The 18,962-nt window shown below is 35.2% G+C and overlaps 1 protein-coding gene across 1 annotated transcript in view; it reads right to left on the bottom strand.

Moving 5' to 3' along the window:
- The window catches only part of LOC150107788 (protein-tyrosine sulfotransferase 2-like), a 95,783-nt gene that overhangs the window by 8,140 nt on the left and 68,681 nt on the right, over nucleotides 1-18,962 (bottom strand). The window contains exons 4-5 of the mRNA XM_090391540.1: nucleotides 13,339-13,533; nucleotides 6,118-6,371 (exon numbers count right to left, since the gene is read on the bottom strand). Coding sequence (XP_090247666.1) covers nucleotides 6,118-6,371; nucleotides 13,339-13,533 — 449 coding nt within the window. The remainder of the gene's footprint in view (nucleotides 1-6,117; nucleotides 6,372-13,338; nucleotides 13,534-18,962) is intronic.

The raw sequence follows: 18,962 nt of genomic DNA, 5'->3' as shown, positions 1-18,962 counted from the left end.
TCATATTGAAAAGAATAGCACATAAGAAAGTTTTAAAGCGAATAAAAGTTGAGTAGCTCTCAGATGTGAACTGTAGACTAACATATACAAAGATTATTGAAGAAAAAATGAAAGAGTTTGAGAACAGGAATCAAACCTTGGAGATTCAGTGGCAAACCTTGAAGAAAACCCTGATTGCTTCAGCCAGAGAGGCATGTGGTGAGGTTGTCTGCAAATATAGAAAAATCAGAAATCTATGATGGACACAGGAAGTTAAAGAGGCAGTGAAGGAAAAGAAGAAAGCATATCAAAAGTCCCTGGCAAATAGGTCAGCTTTTGCTCCTAGAGAATACAGAGACAAATGTAAGAAAGCGAAACACTGGGTTAAACTAGCTAAACAAAAGTCATGGGAGGACTTTGGCAAGAACATAGAAAATAAATATAAAGAAGGTGGTAAGATATTCTGGAGGTTGTTGAAGAAGCTTAGAAATGGAGGAAAGAGTGCTGTAAAAGGAGTTACAGATGAGAAAGGTGACATTAAAACAGGAGAAAAAGATATCCTCGAAGTATGGAGTAATTGCTAAATGAAACAAGCAGTGATAGCACAGTGGTGAAAAACACATAACAGCCATACAGTCAGGAATACATATCCATGCTTAAAATGTGGAAAGGCAGCAGGAGTAGATGATATTCGACCAGAATGCTGAAGTATGGTGATATAAAAGTCTTACAGTGGCTGCACTGCATAGTACAGAAAACCATGGACAGAGGGACGAATTCTAGATGATTGGAGTAGAGCTCTAATAGTACCCATATATAAAAAGGAAAATAAAACTATGTGAGAATTACAGAGGTATTTCCCTACTGAGTGTTCCTGGCAAGATTTATGCAAGTATACTTGAGAAACGGTTGAGAAGAATTGTGGAAGAAAAGCTTGGTGAAGAACAAGCTAGATTCAGGCCAAATAGAGGCTGTCAGGATCAGATCTTTACTTTACAACAAATAGTTGAGAAAGCATGGGAATATAACAAAGATCTATATTTAAGTTTTGTCGATCTGGAAAAGGCATATGACAAGGTGCCAAGAGAGAAGCTATTCAATACGCTGCAGTTATATGGTATCAATGGGGCATTATATCAAGCAATACTTAGTCTTTATTTGAGTTGTAAGTCAGCAGTTAGAATTGAAGGAAGTACAGGAAGATGGTTTAATGTTAAATCTGGTGTGAGACAAGGATGTACATTATCCCCTCTGTTATTCATTATCTATATGGATCACATTATGAAGGAAAGTGGTATTAAACATGATGTCAGAATTGGAGATGTTAATGTCAGCTCTTTCCTTTATGCAGACGATGTTATACTTCTAAATAAATCTGCTGCAAGTTTGCAAGATTCCCTGACTAAATTGAATAACTGTTGTAATAGATATGGTATGAAAGTCAGCATTAAAAAGACAAAGACAATGAAAATAGGTAGAATTGTTGAAAATGTCAACTGTGTTGTGAACGAGAAACCTGTGGAACAAGTAAAACATTTCAGCTACTTAGGCACGATTTTTACTCAAGATGGTAAATTAAATATGGAAATAGACAACAAAATCAACAAAGCTGGTATGGTAGGCAGTCAATTGAATAAATTCATATGGAATAAGGGAGAAATTATTCAGAACACTAAATTAGCTGTATACAAGTATACCAGTGTTCAAACCAGTTTTAACTTAGGAATCTGAGAGCTGGGTCAGAAGTAAAACACTTGACCAAAGACTAGAGACTGCAGATATGAGTCCTGAGAAAGATTAGAGGTGTGAACAGATGGCATCAATGGCAATATCATATTAAAAACGAGGATATTAGGAAAGAACTTGACATTGTCAGCATCCAGGAATGTGTTAGCAGAGCTAATCTCAGGTGGTATGGGTGAGGAAAGATTAGCAAAGCAAGTGTTCTCTGCCAGGTTGGCAGGAAAACGACCCAGAGGAAGACCAATATATAGGTGGATTGATACGGTACAAAGTGCCTTAGAAGATAGAAATATAAGATCTAATAATGTTGGAGTCTTGACAAGTAATAGACTGATTTGGAGGAAAATTGTAAATAGGAAGTTAGTTAGTAATGATGTAAATTTTTCATGTAGTACTATCACTCAACAGCAATACCATCTGGATCACGTATCTGTATTTCAAGTAGAAAAAGCTGTCAAAAATCTGAATTGTGGAAAGGCAGCTGGAGTAGATAACATATGACCAGAAATACTAAAATTTGGAGGTATAAACCTTTTACAGTAGCTACACTGCATAATTCAGAAGACCTGGCCAGGTCAAATTACAGGAAATTCTTACCAGGAAATCTCTATTGAGTGTTCCTGGTAAGATTGATGCAAGTATTTTTCAGAAATGACTTAGAAAAATTGTGAAGGAGAAACTTAGAAAAGAACATGCTAGGTCCTAGTCAAACAGAGGTTGTCAGGATCAGATTTTCACTTTAAAACAAATAGTTGAGAAATCATGGGAATATAACAAAGATCTGTATTTAAGTTTTGTAGAATCTAGAAAAGGTATATGACAAGGCACCAAGAGGAAGACAGTTCAAAATTCTAGTTATATGGTGTAAATGGGACATTATATCAAGCAATACATAATCTCTATTCGGGTTGTAAATCAGCAGTTAGAATTGAAGGAGGTGCAGAAAGATGATTTGATGTTAACCTCCCAACTGGTTGAGGTGGATTAAATAGCCAGACCAACCTAGCTTTTTTCATGGATCAAATCTTCATCGGCATTCTACCTTTTATCATGACATTAACTCCCTCCGCCATAAATCCCTTTACAGCTATTTTAGAGCCGTTAGTGGATTAACTGTTGGTGAGCGACCTTAGTGTCACCTGTTATGTGTACTGTGTAACTTGGAATTTCCTTTACTGTCCTAAGATATTTGACCTTTTTTTCCCCTCACAATTGATTTATTGTCTCTCTTCCCAAATATTGAAATGAATTTCACATGTACGAAAATAATCAATCCTGAAATGACCACTGATCAGACCTTGCAATGAATCTATTTAGTAATAGTAATTTTTGCTGTATTTTATTCTTCAAATCAGTGAAATGGAACAGTTGCACTGATTGTTCTTTTTCCCTTTACTTACAATATAGAAACAAATTTTTTTTGCAAATTTTCAAATGCTTGCATGAAAATATTATATCAAATATTTATATTTTTAAATAACATTTATTGAAATAAATATGACCTTTTGCTTTCTTTCCTAGCAAAATACTATTATATGGATCATCGCATTTCAGTTTTAGAAACGAATATAAATTTTTGATACTAAAAGTATCAAAAATTTATATCCAATGACATTTTAGCAGGAACTCTTTGCCTTAGTCTGTTTTTTTTTTTTTTTTTGTAGGAATGACGTTACCATAATATCTGGTGCATAACCACCGTAGATATGTTGAAAATATAATATGAAAGATATCATATACGGAATGATTCAAAATTTATGCTCATTTTGAAGATTTTCTAATGCTCCCCCCCCCCCTCCCTCCTTATCCTCACCACTCTAAATTTTTGCAGGTTTGAAAGCTTCTCCAGACAGTATTCAAAATGTATTACTTTATTTCACGTTACTATCAAAGGCAAAATAAAGTTCAATTCTATTGTAAAAATATGGAAATGAAATTTCACATTTGATGCATGTGCATATACACATTTTGAATGATTAGAATATACGCAAAAGTATAGCTTACTTTAAAAGTGGAGCATAACAAAATAAAAACTGCTGGCCTGGTTGGCCGAGTGGTCAGCATGCCAAAAGGCTGCGGGTTCGAATTCCGCAACGGGCATGGATGTTTGTGATTGTCTGTGAAAATACTAGTGGTGGTGATGGGCAGTAGATGGGGTTGGTGTAGAAGATGATGGTAGTTGCAGTTCGTTCTAGTTGGTGGAACAGAGTTGTAGAGTATGTGCCCTCCCTCAATGAGTCTTTGGACTCCCTGGAGGTGTTACGTAATAATAATAATAATAATAATATCTGAACTAGCAAAAAATATATACATATCAATTTAAATTATAACTGTTAATTTCATTTGGTAATGACCAATTATACAGGGAAACCAAGGTCAAAGTGCAAAGAATTGTAGATTACGATATAAAGAAAAAAAATGTAGTGATATGATTAAAGAATTTCATGCTATTCTCTACAACGCAAAGTTGCTCAAGTGTGTCCTTCAGGAAATCTGTAAAGTATTCTTCGAAATATGATTTTGAACAAAAATAATCTGGAATGTCGACAGCAGATTTTTTTTTAAATAACATTTCAGATAATTATTGTGAATTAATTTCTTTGAGAAATTAAAACAAAGAAAATGTTTTGTTGAGTAAGCGATAAGAAAAAAGCGCAGAAAAATTAAAACTTAAATTGGTTCTCCAAAGTAAGGCAATATTTAAGCGAAGAAACTATGCAAGGATCTTTATTTTGTCCAGGCATTAAAATTGTATTGTGCAATAAAAAGAGAAAACAAGAATATAAATTTCTATATTTTTAGTCTATCCAATATAATATAATAAGGAGCTGCATTTTTTGTTATAGGCAACTATGAACATGAGATAATCTGATTAAGTGCTCTCTTCAGCGTGAGGGATTATCACACCTTCTAAATGACATGATGGCTAAATTGCACTTCTTATCCATGTTCTTTCAACAGGTCTGAATTGTATCCAGATTTGGCTGGATGTCTATAGACATCCTAGCCAGTTCGAAGGTTAAGTCAGGTGTGCAACAAGGGTGTACATTATCTCCATTGTTATTCATCATCTATATGTATCACATGATGAAGGAAAGCAACATTAAACCTGATATCAAGATTGGAGTTGATGGTCTCAGCTCATTTTTTATGAAGATGATGTTATACTTCTGATTAAATCCAGTACAAGTCTGCAAGATACCCTGACTAAAATGAATAACTGTTGTAAAAAATTTGGAATGAAATCAGCAATAAAAAGACAAAGACAATGAAAACATCAATGGCATCCTGAATGGAGAACTTATAGGACAAATAAAATATTTCAGCTATTTAGGCACAGTTTTTAGTGAAGATGGGAGGTTAAATCAGGAAAAGATGGCAGAATAAGAGAAGCTGGTATGGTGGATAGCCAGCTGAATAAATTATATGAAATTAGTCAAAACACTAAACTAGTTGTATACAAGATAGTGTTCAAGCCAATTTTAACTTACGGATCTATGAGCTGGGTTAGAAATAAAATTGATCAAAGACTGGAGAACACAGATGGCATCAATAGCAGTATCATACTAAAAATGAGGCTATTAGGAAAGAACTTTCCATTGTTAGCATTCAGGAATGTCTTAGAAGAGCTAACCTCAGGTGGTATGGCCACTTGAATGGGAGAGGAAAAATTAGCTAAACAAGTGTTCTCTGCTAGGATGGCAAGAGGAAGACCAAGCTGTAGATGATAACAAGTGCTTTAGAAAACAGAAATATAAGATCTGATAATATTGGAATGTAGACAGATAACAGGCTAATCTGGAAGAAAATTGTTGATAGGAAGTTAGTAATGATGTAACTTTTCATGTAGTACTATCATTGATTCTGTATGCCTCCTGAGGGTATACGCCACGAATTTGATGATACACATGATATAATACACATATCATCATTATAAATTTAAATCAAAATCTATTTACCTTTACTTCTTCTTACATGGAAACAACATGATCAGTAATTGTTTATTTAGGAAACAATATAAATATTGATGCCAAAAATGTCCTAGCCAAGGTCTCATCACAAGGAAAAACAAAACCATTCAACAGAGCTAAGTGAATTTACTACCAGATGATTTGTGCTTGTAGAGTCTGTTGGAAATGGCGTTTGCACCCATTTCCACCAGATATCTTGGGCAACCTATCAGCGAAGGTTTGAATGATGAAGACTGGCTACCCGCCTGTCTTCTAAATGATGTTAGTTAGGGCTAAAGGAGCTCCAACTACTCCCTTTGGGAAATAAAAGGCATTAGATGAGTTATTCATTTTATTTATGACATTATACTCCATTATTATATTAAAACAACATAATGTTATTATATGCTAAATCTTTTAATTATAATAGAATTAAGTAACTTACTTAGACAAAGAAATCCCACCAGGTTTATCAACTAATTCTTCATGGTGTAAAACTGAATCATTCCAAGGAACTCCAAGAAAATTTAATATTTGCACCATCCATATTCGAGGTTGTAGAACTAACTGTTCATAGTAAACAGGTAAGCATACCGAAAGCCCTAGCTGTTGACATTGAGCATGCATAGCTTGCATTGCCACATTCCACTTCTTCAAGCACTGCCGAAAATCACTTAAGTCAAAACCTGTTATAGTTACCTGCAAAAGTATATATGATAAAGCATGAAAAACTCTTTATTTTGAACTATTAACAAAAATTTTAAGTCACATTCTGATATAACCACTTTTCCATAAACTAAATGACTTTATATCAATCAAAACCACTAACCAAGAATCCCAGGTTTTTCAACCAAAAAAAAATATAATAATAATAATAAATAAATAAAATAAAAAATTTACTTGCAAGGGAGAAATTTCTATTTTATATTAGTCTCATAGGAAAGAACAGGGGCAGACAACCTTTAATTTTTGGTTGAAGAGCCATTTTGATGAAAACAGAATTCATTCCAATATTTACAGAACCACACCTACAATTCTTGAAACACATGCATGTTTACCTTAAAATATGTTTTCTTTCATAAAACTAGAAAATATAGACTCATTCTCCAGTTCTTTTCATAAAAAATAAATAAAATAAAATTTGAACTAATCTCATGTAGAGGTTCATGTGTTGCTGGTTGCCAATCCCTGGACAAGAACAAGAACATATTTAAGAAATTAATCCAATGGGCAATATGCTAATTTAATTTTTTTTCATTTTGTTAAACATATATACATAGTTTATTCACAATATGATACAATGTGAAAGGGAAAAGAGATTTATATTAAAAATTAAATATTGCAAATTGTGGTCTTCCAAGTCTCTCTATCTTGAGCTAACTGGCAGATGTCTGATGGAGTTTTGCAGTTCAGCCTATTGATAGTTTCACATATGTATTGCCAAAATTGTTTGCATGGTCTTCCTCTACTGCATTTGCCATCTTCTGGTTTGTACAGGATGAGGGATTCCAAAAAGGGCAAGACTTCAGGATGTCTGAGTTGATGCCCAAGCCATCTGAGTTGTAGTTTTTTGACTATACTAACAAGTGGTTCTTGCTTAGCCAGATTTAGCACAACAGAGTTAGTGACACAATCCATCCAGGTATATCCAAGGATCAGTCTGAGACATGTAGTTCCAAAGGAGTTAATTAGATCTGTAGTTTTTTTTTGGTGCTGTCCAGGTTTGAGGACCATACAAGAAGATGGATCTACTGGTTGCATGGTATAATTTTGTCTTTAATGATACTAATGATGATTTCCAGTTGGGGCGGAGTTTGTTATGGAAGACTAGAGCCAGCTGTTTACATTTTCTGATATTTTCTGTATTGCTGATTACTTTTTCTAAAGGTTTATTGTTGATATGAAGTATAAAGTTTTCACAACCTATTGAGAATACTTTGGACTTTTGGATGTTGATCTGCAGACCAATAAGTTTAGCCTGTGTCTCTACAGACTGAGATGTTTTTGTGCATTTGTTGGTTCTGTATCAATAAGTACAACATCGTCAGCAAAGCTAAGATCAGTTATTTGCATGGTGTGGGTGGATGTTTTGATGTTAAAACCAAGATCTTCTGTGTTGATGGTCTGGAAGATGTAGTCCAAGCATATTAAAAACAAATAAGGTGCTAGTACATCACCTTGCCATCACATTTCCTGTTGTCACTGGAAATGATTCAGATGTTTCTGTTGTAAAGATTACTGTAGCATTGTAATCTTTATAAGGCACTGAGATTACTTGTATGAGTTTTGAGGGTAGATCATAGAAGCTGAGTATTTTAAACATTGCTTCTCTATTAATGGAGTCAAAGGCTTTTTTGAAGTCTATGAAGGTTAAAATGAGTGGCAAGTTTTTATCTGTTCTGTTGTACATTGTTTTTTTAGAAATCAAGCTTGTTGTAGATTTTAACTGTGGTTGATAGCAAAATTTTGTTAAAACAGAAAAAAAATCTTAAATTTTAAAAAGTTGTCAAAATTATATCATCATCATCATCATCAAATTCCTGCCATGTACCCTCAAGGGGTGTACAGGATATGACAGTACTACATGAAAAAATTACATCATTACTAACTTCCTATCTACAATTTTCCTCCAAATCAGTCTGTTACTTGTCAAGACTCCAACATTATCATATCTTATATTTCTATCGTCTAAGGCACTTTGTACCGTATCAATCCACCTATATCTTGGTCTTCCTCTGGGTCGTTTTCCTGCCAACCTGGCAGAGAACACTTGTTTTGCTAATCTTTCCTCTCGCATTCTATTTAAGTGACCATACCATCTGAGATTAGCTCTGCTAACGCATTCCTGGATGCTGACAATGTCAAGTTCTTTCCTAATATCCTCGTTTTTAATATGATATTGCCATTGATGCCATCTGTTCACGCCTCTAATCTTTCTCAAGACTCTCATATCTGCGGTCTCTAGTCTTTGGTCAAGTGTTTTACTTCTGACCCAGCTCTCAGATCCATAAGTTAAAATTGGTTTGAACACAGTCTTGTATACAGCTAATTTAGTGTTCCGACTAATTTCTTTCTTATTCCATATGAATTTATTCAATTGACTTCCCACCATACCAGCTTTGCTGATTCTGTTGTCTATTTCTATATTTAGTTTACCATCTTCAGTAAAAATTGTGCCTAAGTAGCTGAAATGTTTTACTTGTTCCACAGGTTCTCCATTCACAACACAGTCGACATTTTCAATGATTCTGCCTATTTTCATTGTCTTTGTCTTTTTATTGCTGACCTTCATACCATATCTATTACAACAGCTATTCAATTTAGTCAGAGAATCTTGCAGACTTGTAGCGGATTTATTTAGAAGTATAACTTCATCCGCATAAAGCAAAGAGCTGACATTAACATCTCCAATTTTGATATCAGGTTTAATACCACATTCCTTCATAATGTGATCCATATAGATAATGAATAACAGAGGGGATAATGTACATCCTTGTCTCACACCAGATTTAATATTAAACCATCTTCCTGTACTTCCTTCAATTCTAACTGCTGACTCACAACTCAAATAAAGACTAAGTATTGCTTGATATAATGCCCCATTGACACCATATAACTGCAGCGTATTGAATAGCTTCTCTCTTGGCACCTTGTCATATGCCTTTTCCAAATCGACAAAACTTAAATACAGATCTTTGTTATATTCCCATGCTTTCTCGACTATTTGTCGTAAAGTGAAGATCTGATCCTGACAGCCTCTATTTGGCCTGAATCCAGCTTGTTCTTCACCAAGCTTTTCTTCCACAATTCTTCTCAACCGTTTCTCAAGTATACTTGCATAGATCTTGCCAGGAACACTCAGTAGGGAAATACCTCTGTAATTCTCACATTCAGTTTTATTTCCCTTTTTATATATAGGTACTATGAGAGCTCTACTCCAATCATCGGGAATTCGTCCCTCTGTCCAGGCTTTCTGAACTATGCAGTGCAGCCACTGTAAGACTCTTATACCACCATACTTCAGCATTTCTGGTCGAATATCATCTACTCCTGCTGCCTTTCCACATTTCAAGCCTTTGATGGCTTTTTCTACTTCAAGTATGGATATGTATTCCTGACTGCATGCCTGGTCAGTGTTTTTTATCACTGTGCTGTCATCACTGCTTGTTTCATTTAGCAGTTTTTCAAAGTAATTACTCCATACTTCAAGGATATCTTTTTCTCCTGTTTTCATTTCACCTTTATCATCTCTAATTCCTTTTACAGCACTCTTTCCTCCATTCCTAAGCTTCTTCAACAACCTCCAGAATATTTTGCCACCTTCTTGATATTTATTTTCTATATTCTTGCCAAAGTCCTCCCATGACTTTTGTTTAGCTAGTTTTACACACTGTTTAGCTTTCTTACATTTGTCTCTGTATTCTGTAAGAGTAAAAGCTGACTTATTTGCCAGGAACTTTTGATATGCTTTCTTCTTTTCCTTCACTACCTCTTTAACTTCCTGTGTCCACCAGGGAGTTCTGATTTTTTTATCCTTGCACACAACCTCACCACATGCCTCTCTGGCAGAATCAATCAATGTTTCCTTCAGAGTTTGCCACTGAATCTCCATAGTTTGATTCCTGTTCTCAAACTCTTTCATTTTCTTTTCAATAATATTTCTGTATTTTAGTCTACAGTTCACATCTGAGAGCTGCTCAACTTTTATTCGCTTTAAAACTTTCTTACATGTTATTCTTTTCAATATGAAATTCAATTTTATCCTGCTCAAGACTAAATAGTGATCTTCCAATTTCAAATCCTCTGTACACTCTGGTGTCCTGCACCAGGGAGAAAACATCACTATCAACAATAACATAGTCAATGAGACTTTTCTTATTCCTAGCCTCTTCTCTCCATGTGAATTTGTGCACATTTTTATGTTGGAAAATGGTGTTAGTAATAACCAGTCCATGTCCTGAGCAGAAATCCAACAGATATTTGCCATTATTATTAGCATTGCTCTTTTCTCCAAATTTTCCCAAAATATTTTTGTATGTCTGACAATCATTTCCTACTCTGCTATTCAGATACCCAACAAGGACCAACTTTTCATTTTTCATTGTGTCAGTTGCTTTTTCTAAAGCCTCAAAAAATTCCTCCACTTCTACCTTAGTAGAACCTTCTGTGGGACCATAGGCACAAATAAGTCTCATTGTCCAGTTCCCCATTCTCATATTTGCCCACATTACTCTACTTGAGACTGACTGCCATTCAAGAAGATTAGCCTCGTATTTTGTGTTGAATACTATGGCTACTCCTTCTTTTCCTTGATTGTCATTGCCTGAATATAACATTTTGTATTTATTGCTCAGAAAGATCTCACCAGTTTTGATCTTTTTTGTTTCAGTCACCTCTATTATGTCGATCTGGTACTTATCTAATTCCTCAGCTAGCTCCATTACTTTGCCATTCAGGCTTCTTACGTTGATAGTACCGATCTTTAACTCTGGTGATGTTGAGTTGGGGTTTGTTTTCAGATTTGTTCCAGTAGCTGACTTTTCGCTGTTCACCCTGGTTCCCTGGCGAAAACAACGGGGGCCTTGTTTAACCGGGCGACGCCCCAGCCGGCATGAAATTTTGTCATGTTGTACCATCATTTTTTATTTTGGTTTAACCAATAAGAATACAATTTGGTCGGCTAAATCCCAAATTGCCAGCCCATCCTCGTTCGTTCATTATCAAAGTAGATACCCAACAGGGTGCACCACGAGAAGGTGAGGATTGGACATTAGGTCAGAAGCCCTGGTCGGTTCTCCGCATTCCTTTAAAGGCTATGTGGAGGTCTCCTCTCAGTTATACAGCTTTGACCCTTAAGCACCCCAAAAATTATATTCAAAGCAAATTTAAAACTACCAAAAGAAAATTGGATAATTTTTTCCAGAAGGGGAAAGCCTGCCACTTCCAAATGAAACCACTCAAGCTTTAACTGAAAATATCCTATAAATGTTTCTTGTAACCCAGACATAATCAAAACCTAGGTCTTTCAAGCCTAGAAAAAATGACATATCACAGTCATTTTTCCAACGGCACTAAACATAAATAAAAATGTATGTAATGCATCAGCAAGAGAAAAAAAAAATCATCCACTACATGAACTGCACATGACAAATGCATGCCTGCATAAACTTGTCAGAATTGATTTCATAGATGAGCATCAAAATTGAAATTCATAATACAGCATATAAGAAAGAAGAAATTTACATTTTACAAAGTGAATAAATATTCAGAATAAAATGTGTTGTATCGTGATATAACTCCCCCCACCCACACACATCCTCATGTTATCCATTTTATGTGTATGGTAGAGAGCAAGACTTCTCAAATGGTGGCTGGTTGACTATGCCACTTTGGGCCTTGTCATTTGTGCCATTTATATCATGGAAGGAGATACAGGAAGATGATTGGATAAGAAAAGGATGCATGCTATCTTTACTGTATTCATCATCTATAGAGATCATATTATGAAAAAATCAGATATGTTGATCTCAGCTCTCTTTATGCAGATGATAGATATTATACTCTTAATAATACAAGTCTGCAGATTCCCTAACTAAACTGAATAACATCCGTAATAAATATGGTATGAAAATTAGCAATAAAAAGACAAAGACTACAAAAACAGGATAGAATAAAACATCAACATCCTGAATAAGAAACTTATAGAACAAGTAAAACATTTCTGCTTTTTAGGCACAAATTTTCAGTGAAGATGGCATACTGAATATTTATTTATTTGTATGAGATTTCCCCCCCTTTTTTGGGGGGGGGGGATAGGTTGAGCCCTATAATCAGGGATTAGGTATATGTATTTTATGACTGTGTGTGTTCACTGGGCCAGTTTGCCAGTTCTGAGGGATTAAAAAACACAAGTTTCCAGGTGAAAAAACCCTCTACCTCCATATGAGACCGGCTACCTCATCCTTAGTCGAAAGAGGCCAGATAAAGATTTCTCGCATCATGGATGGGGGTCAAACCCAGGTCTTTCCGATCAAAGAGCTTTGTCTATACCGACTGAGCTAGAGCGACTCTATACTGAATATGGAAACAGACAACAGAATAAGCAAAGCTGGTATGATAGGAAGTCAAATGATAAAATTCTTTGTACTTCAGAAATGAAGTCCTGGTATTGAAGTACATCATTTCATAGCAGTTTTTGTTCTAGTAAATTTCTAAAGTAATGACTGACATTTATTATACTTCTTTTAAATACACGTTTTGTCTGTCTTCCCTGTGTCCCAGAAATTACCCTCTATCTGTTGGGCACAATGCCACAGGTTTTCAATCTGTTGTGAACAGGACTGTTATTATTAAAAAAGGTTGGAAAATGTCATAACGAAAATTTAACATAGCCACCTGTTTAGAAAATGACATGACTCATTAAGTGTGTGCGCACGCACACACACACCCACACAAAGTATGCATAATAGTGTAAATAGACTTAAAACCAAAAACAACTAGAAGTGGTAATGATGTTTTTAGGTGTGAAGCTCTTACTCAGTTACTGCTACTATTGATTCATTTTTCATATTTTTATCATTTGCATGCTATTTAAAATATAAAAAAATGTTCCAAAGACAGAGTATTTATTTTTTAACCTAAAAAGAAGTTTTTTCACATATCTTACTTTTCTGGCAATTATTGAGTGCACCACAGCACGACCATCTCTAATGAGAAGTATAAATTTTGCATTAGGAAACAATGTGTGTAAATATACTGATGAACGCAAAGTAAATGGATCTTTGTTACACAGTCTTGGAGCAGGTTCTCCATGGCGAGCAACAATTTCCAAGATAAATGCAGCAACTGCATTATCTAGTACCTGAAAATCATAACAGAATTAATGCAGGAATAGGATTATAGTACATGTATAAAGTATATTCGAAATTTAAAAATACATTATTGAAACCAAAAGGCTTTTTTCACAATGGGAAACGAACTAAAGAATAAAAAAAGTACATTGTTTAAAAATTTATTAACAATAATATAACATTTGCGGGTTGGCAATTTAGGATTTAGCCGATCAAATTGTATTTTTATTGGCTTAAATTGTATTCTTATTTAGCCAATATACAAAATGATGGTACAACATGACAAAATTTTATGCTGACTGGGGAATCACCTGGTTAAACAAGGTCTCCATTGTTTTCGCCAGGGAACCAGGGCAAAAAGCGAAAAGTCAGCTACTGGAACAAATCTGAAAGCACTCCAACTCAATATCACCAGAGTTAAAAATCGGTACTATCAACATAAGAAGCCTGAATGGCAAAGAAATGGAGCTAGCCAAAGAATTAGATAAGTACCAGATCAACATAACAAGGGTGACAAACAAAAAAAAGACAAAAACTGGTGAGATCTTTCTGAGCAATAATTACAAAATGTTATACTCAGGCAATGACAATCAAGGAAAAGGAGTAGCCATAGTATTCAACACAAAATACAAGGCTCATCTTCTTGAATGGCAGGCAGTCTCAAGTACAGTGATGCGGGCAAATATCAGAATGGGGAACCGGACAATGAGACTTATTTGTGCCTATGGTCCCACAGAAGGTTCTACTAAGGAAGAGGTGGAGGAATTTTTTGAGGCTTTAGAGAAAGCAACTGACACAATGAAAAAGGAAAAGTTGGTCCTTGTTGGGGATCTAAATAGCAGAGTAGGAAATGATTGTCAGACATACAAAAATATTTAGGGAAAAATTGGAGAAAAGACAAAGCTAATAATGTCAAATACTTGTTGGATTTCTGCTGAGGACATGGACTAGTTATTACTAACACAATGTTCCAACATAAAAATGTGCACAAATTCACATGGAGAGAAGAGGCAAGGAATAAGACAAGTCTCATTGACTATTTTATTATTGATAGTGATGTTTTCACCCTGGTGCAGGACACCAGAGTGTACAGAGAATTTGAAATTGGAAGTGAACACTATTTAGTCTTGAGCAGGATAAAATTGAATTTCATATTGAAAAGAATAACATGTAAGAAAGTTTTAAAGCGAATAAAAATTGAGCAGCTTTCAGATGTGAACTGTAGACTAAAATACACAAAGATTATTGAAAAAAAAAAATGAAAGAGTTTGAGAACAGGAACCAAACCTTGAAGATTCAATGGCAAGCCTTTAAGAAAACACTGATTGATTCAGCCAGAAAGGCATGTGGTGAGGTTGTCTGCCAGGATAGAAAAATCAGAACTCCATGGTGGACACAGGAAGTTAAAGAGGCAGTGAAAAAAAAGAAGAAAGCATATCAAAAGTTCCTAGCAAATAAGTCAGCTTGTGCTCTTAGAGAATACAGAGACAAATGCTAGAAAGCTAAATGCTGTGTAAAACTAGCTAAACAAAAGTCATGGGAAAACTTTAGCAAGAACATAGAAAATAAATATCAAGAAGGTGGCAATATATTCTGGAGGTTGTTGAAGAAGCTTAGAAATGGAGAAAAGAGTGCTGGAAAAGGAGTTACAGATGATAAAGTTGACATGAAAACAGGAGAAAAAGATATCCTTGAAGTATTGAGTAATTACTTCGAAAAATTGCTAATTGAAACAAGCAGTGATAGCACAGTGGTAAAAAACACTCAACAGGCATAGAGTCAGGAATACATATCCATACTTGAAGTAGAAAAAGCCATCAAAGGCTTGATATGTGGAAAGGCAGCAGGAGTAGATGATATTAAACCAGAAATGCTGAAGTATGGTGGTATAAAAGTCTTACAGTAGCTGCACTACATAGTTCAGAAAGCCTGGATACAGGGACGAATTCCAGCTGATTGGAGTAGAGCTCTAATAGTACCCATATATAAAAAGGGAAATAAAACTGAATATGAGAATTACAGAGTTATTTCCCTAATGAGTGTTCCTGGCAAGGTCTATGCAAGTATACTTGAGAAACAGAGAGAAGAAAGTATACTAGAGAAGAATTATGGAAGAAAAGCTTGGTGAAGAACAAGCTGGATTCAGGCCAAATAGAGGCTGTCAGGATCAGATCTTCACTTTACGACAAATAGTTGAGAAAGCATGGGAATATAACAACGATCTGTATTTAAGTTTTGTAGATCTGGAAAAGGCATATGACAAGGTGCCAAGAGAGAAGCTATTCAATATGCTACAGTTATATGGTGTCAATGGGGCATTATATCAAGCAATACTTAAGTCTTTATTTGAGTTGCAAGTCAGCAGTTAGAATTGAAGGAAGCACAGGAAGATGGTTTAATATTAAATCTGGTGAGACAAGGATGTACATTATCCCCTCTGTTATTCATTATCTATATGGATCACATTATGAAGGAAAGTGGTATTAAACATGATATCAGAATTGGAGATGTTAATGTATGCTCTTTGCTTTATGCGGACGATGTTATACTTCTAAATAAATCCGCTACAAGTTTGCAAGATTCCCTGACTAAATTGAATAACTGTTGTAATAGATATGATATGAAGGTCAGCAATAACAATGAAAATAGGCAGACGCATTGAAAATATCAGCTTCATTTTGAAAGGAGAACCTATAGAACAAGTAAAACATTTCAGCTACTTAGGCATGATTTTTAGTGAAGATGTTAAATTAAATATGGAAACAGACAACAGAATCAACAGAGCTGATAAGGTAGGATTCACGACATATTTTTCACGGTATTAACAACACCACAAACACTTATGAATAGATGTTTTATTAATGCTAATATTTCGCTGATTTTCAACTCAGCATCATCAGAGCATAACACACATGTAAACGTGACAGTGAGTGAGTGAAACAATATAATTGCAAAAGACAAAAGATCTCAAGTCCTATTTTTGGTGCCCTCTAAAGGAAAAAAAAAAAAAAAACAGCAGTTATCCAGGAGTTTTTCTTAGGATAACCGTCTCCCAAATTTTTGGCAAATTAATGCAACCATATTTGTTAAGGTTGGGAGAATTCTTCAAAGCCATTGCTGACTCAAAAAATAATCTTTCAGATCTATAACGACTCCTAAATAGCACATTCGTTTTCCTCCATCTAATCCTGTGTGAAGGACTGTCCAAAGCGTGGTCTGCCAGTCCTGATTTGCCATAGTAATAGTAGCAAATGTATCTTTCATGTTCTTCTAGGCGGATGTTCACTGATCTTCCTGTTTGCCCATAATAGGCCAAGTCACAGTCACATGGAACTTTATACACTCCTGGGTGTGCTAAAGGGTGAAGTTTATCCTTTGGCGAGCGGATCAGAGTTGCCAGCTTGACATGAGGTTTGAAGGTGGTGTGAAGGCCATGTTTCAACAATACTTTGGCTATCTTTTCCGATGTACCTCTGATATAGGGAATAGAAATGGTCATGTTGTATTCTTGTGTATTAGGGGAGGGCAGAGTAATGGGCCTATATAGTATTTTATCTATTTTGTAGGGATTGTAGCCATTGGCTAAGAACGTATGGCAGAGGTACTGGAGTTCAGTGGTCAGAGCTGTATCGTTAGAACAAATGGCTCTGTGTGTAAGTGTTTTTAAAATGCCGTACTGTTGGACTGGATGATGATGTGATTGTTTATGTAGGTATCTTCCTGTGTGTGTAGGCTTTCTGTAAATAGAAAAAGATAGTGATCTATCTGAAAGGCGGGTGACTAATGTGTCAAGAAATGGTAAACAGTTATTTGATTCTTTTTCTACTGTGAAGTGAATTTTGGGGTGTTGGCTGTTTAGGTAGGTGACAAAAGCATCCAAAGTGTCTTGTCCATGGGGCCAGATGGCAAACACATCATCTACATAGCACAACCACGCTTGTGGCTTGTATGTAGCTGAGGTAAGTACTTTGCTTTCAAAGTGTTCCATGTAAAAATTTGCTAACGGGGGAGAGAGGGGGGAACCCATAGCAGTACCATTAATCTGTTTGTAGAATTCCCCCCCCCATGTAAAGTAACCTGCATTCATGGTAAATTGAAATAATTCAAAAATATCTGGGGGAAATTTAGACTTGATTAAATCAAGAGTGTCTATAAGTGGTACATTGGTAAATAAGGAGGTGACATTGAAACTAACCATTATGTCTGAATTTTTTAGGATTAGATTTTTAACCAGTGTTTTTAAATGGATTGAATTTTTTACAAAAGTAGAGGAGTTGCCAGTAAGAGGGGCAAGCGACTTAGCTAAATGCCGGGCCAGTTTATATGTGGGACTATCTATGCTATCAACTATGGGGTGTAGGGGAATATTAGTTTTGTGGATTTTTGGTAATCCATAAATACGGGGTGTTTTAACATGAATTGGTTTTATTTTCCTGATGATTTCTTTGGTCCATGATGTCACTTTTTTCAGTAATTTTCGGACTTTTTTCTTTTGCGACATCGTAGGGTCTCGATGTATAATTTGATATGTGGAACTGTCACATATGAGATCTTGCATTTTTCTGTTATACTCTTCTTTATTCATGATAACTGTTGCATTTCCTTTATCGGCTTTTGTAATAATAATATTTTTATTATTATATAACTTTTTAGGGCAGTTATTTGCTTACGTGGCATATTGCTTTTTAGAGGCTTAGCCTTGTTTATAATACTTGCTATGTCTAGTCGCACGTTATTGGCCATTGCTGGCAGAAGATCGTGGATACCCCATTCTACTTTCATCATAATTTCGAGTTTAGGAATTTGTTTGGGCGCGACGGCAAAGTTATGTCCTAAACTGAAATGACCCAGAGGAAGACCAAGATATAGGTGGATTGATACGGTACAAAGTGCCTTAGACGATAGAAATATAAGATCTGATAATGTTGGAGTCTTGACAAGTAACTGACTGATTTGGAGGAAAATTGTAGATAGGAAGTTAGTAATGATGTAAATTTTTCATGTGGTACTATCATATCCTGTACACCCCTTGAGGGTACATGTCAGGAATTCGATGATGATGATGAAAAAATATACATATACGTTTCATCGTGGTTTTAATATAATGACAACATGATGTAAACAGTATTAAAAAAATCATTCTTCATTCAACTAGAAATCGTTACTAGTTTGCAAGCTGACAGGCCACATTTGTCAGGCTATTGATGGTACAGAGAAGGTAAACAAATACCATTAGGCAACGAAAGAATACAAATTAAAGAATACAAATAGATTAAAAATTAAACTAAACAATGAAGGCAGAACTGCTAGTGCTGCCACATTCTATAACATAATGCATCATAACCAGGTCCATTGATGTTATATTTCTGATGAATGAAGACAAACCTGGTTTATATTGTACTGAAGGGGTGCATACCATTTCAGAAGCTTCCTTGAATTT

This window comes from Typopeltis vanoorti, chromosome 4, assembly GCF_054136105.1.
Source record: "Typopeltis vanoorti isolate ZY-2024b chromosome 4, IOZ_Tvanoo_1.0, whole genome shotgun sequence".
NCBI classification, from domain to species: Eukaryota; Metazoa; Arthropoda; class Arachnida; order Uropygi; family Thelyphonidae; genus Typopeltis; species Typopeltis vanoorti.
The sequence above is the reverse complement of the archived record's forward strand: the minus strand, read 5'-3'. Positions and strand labels throughout refer to the sequence as shown.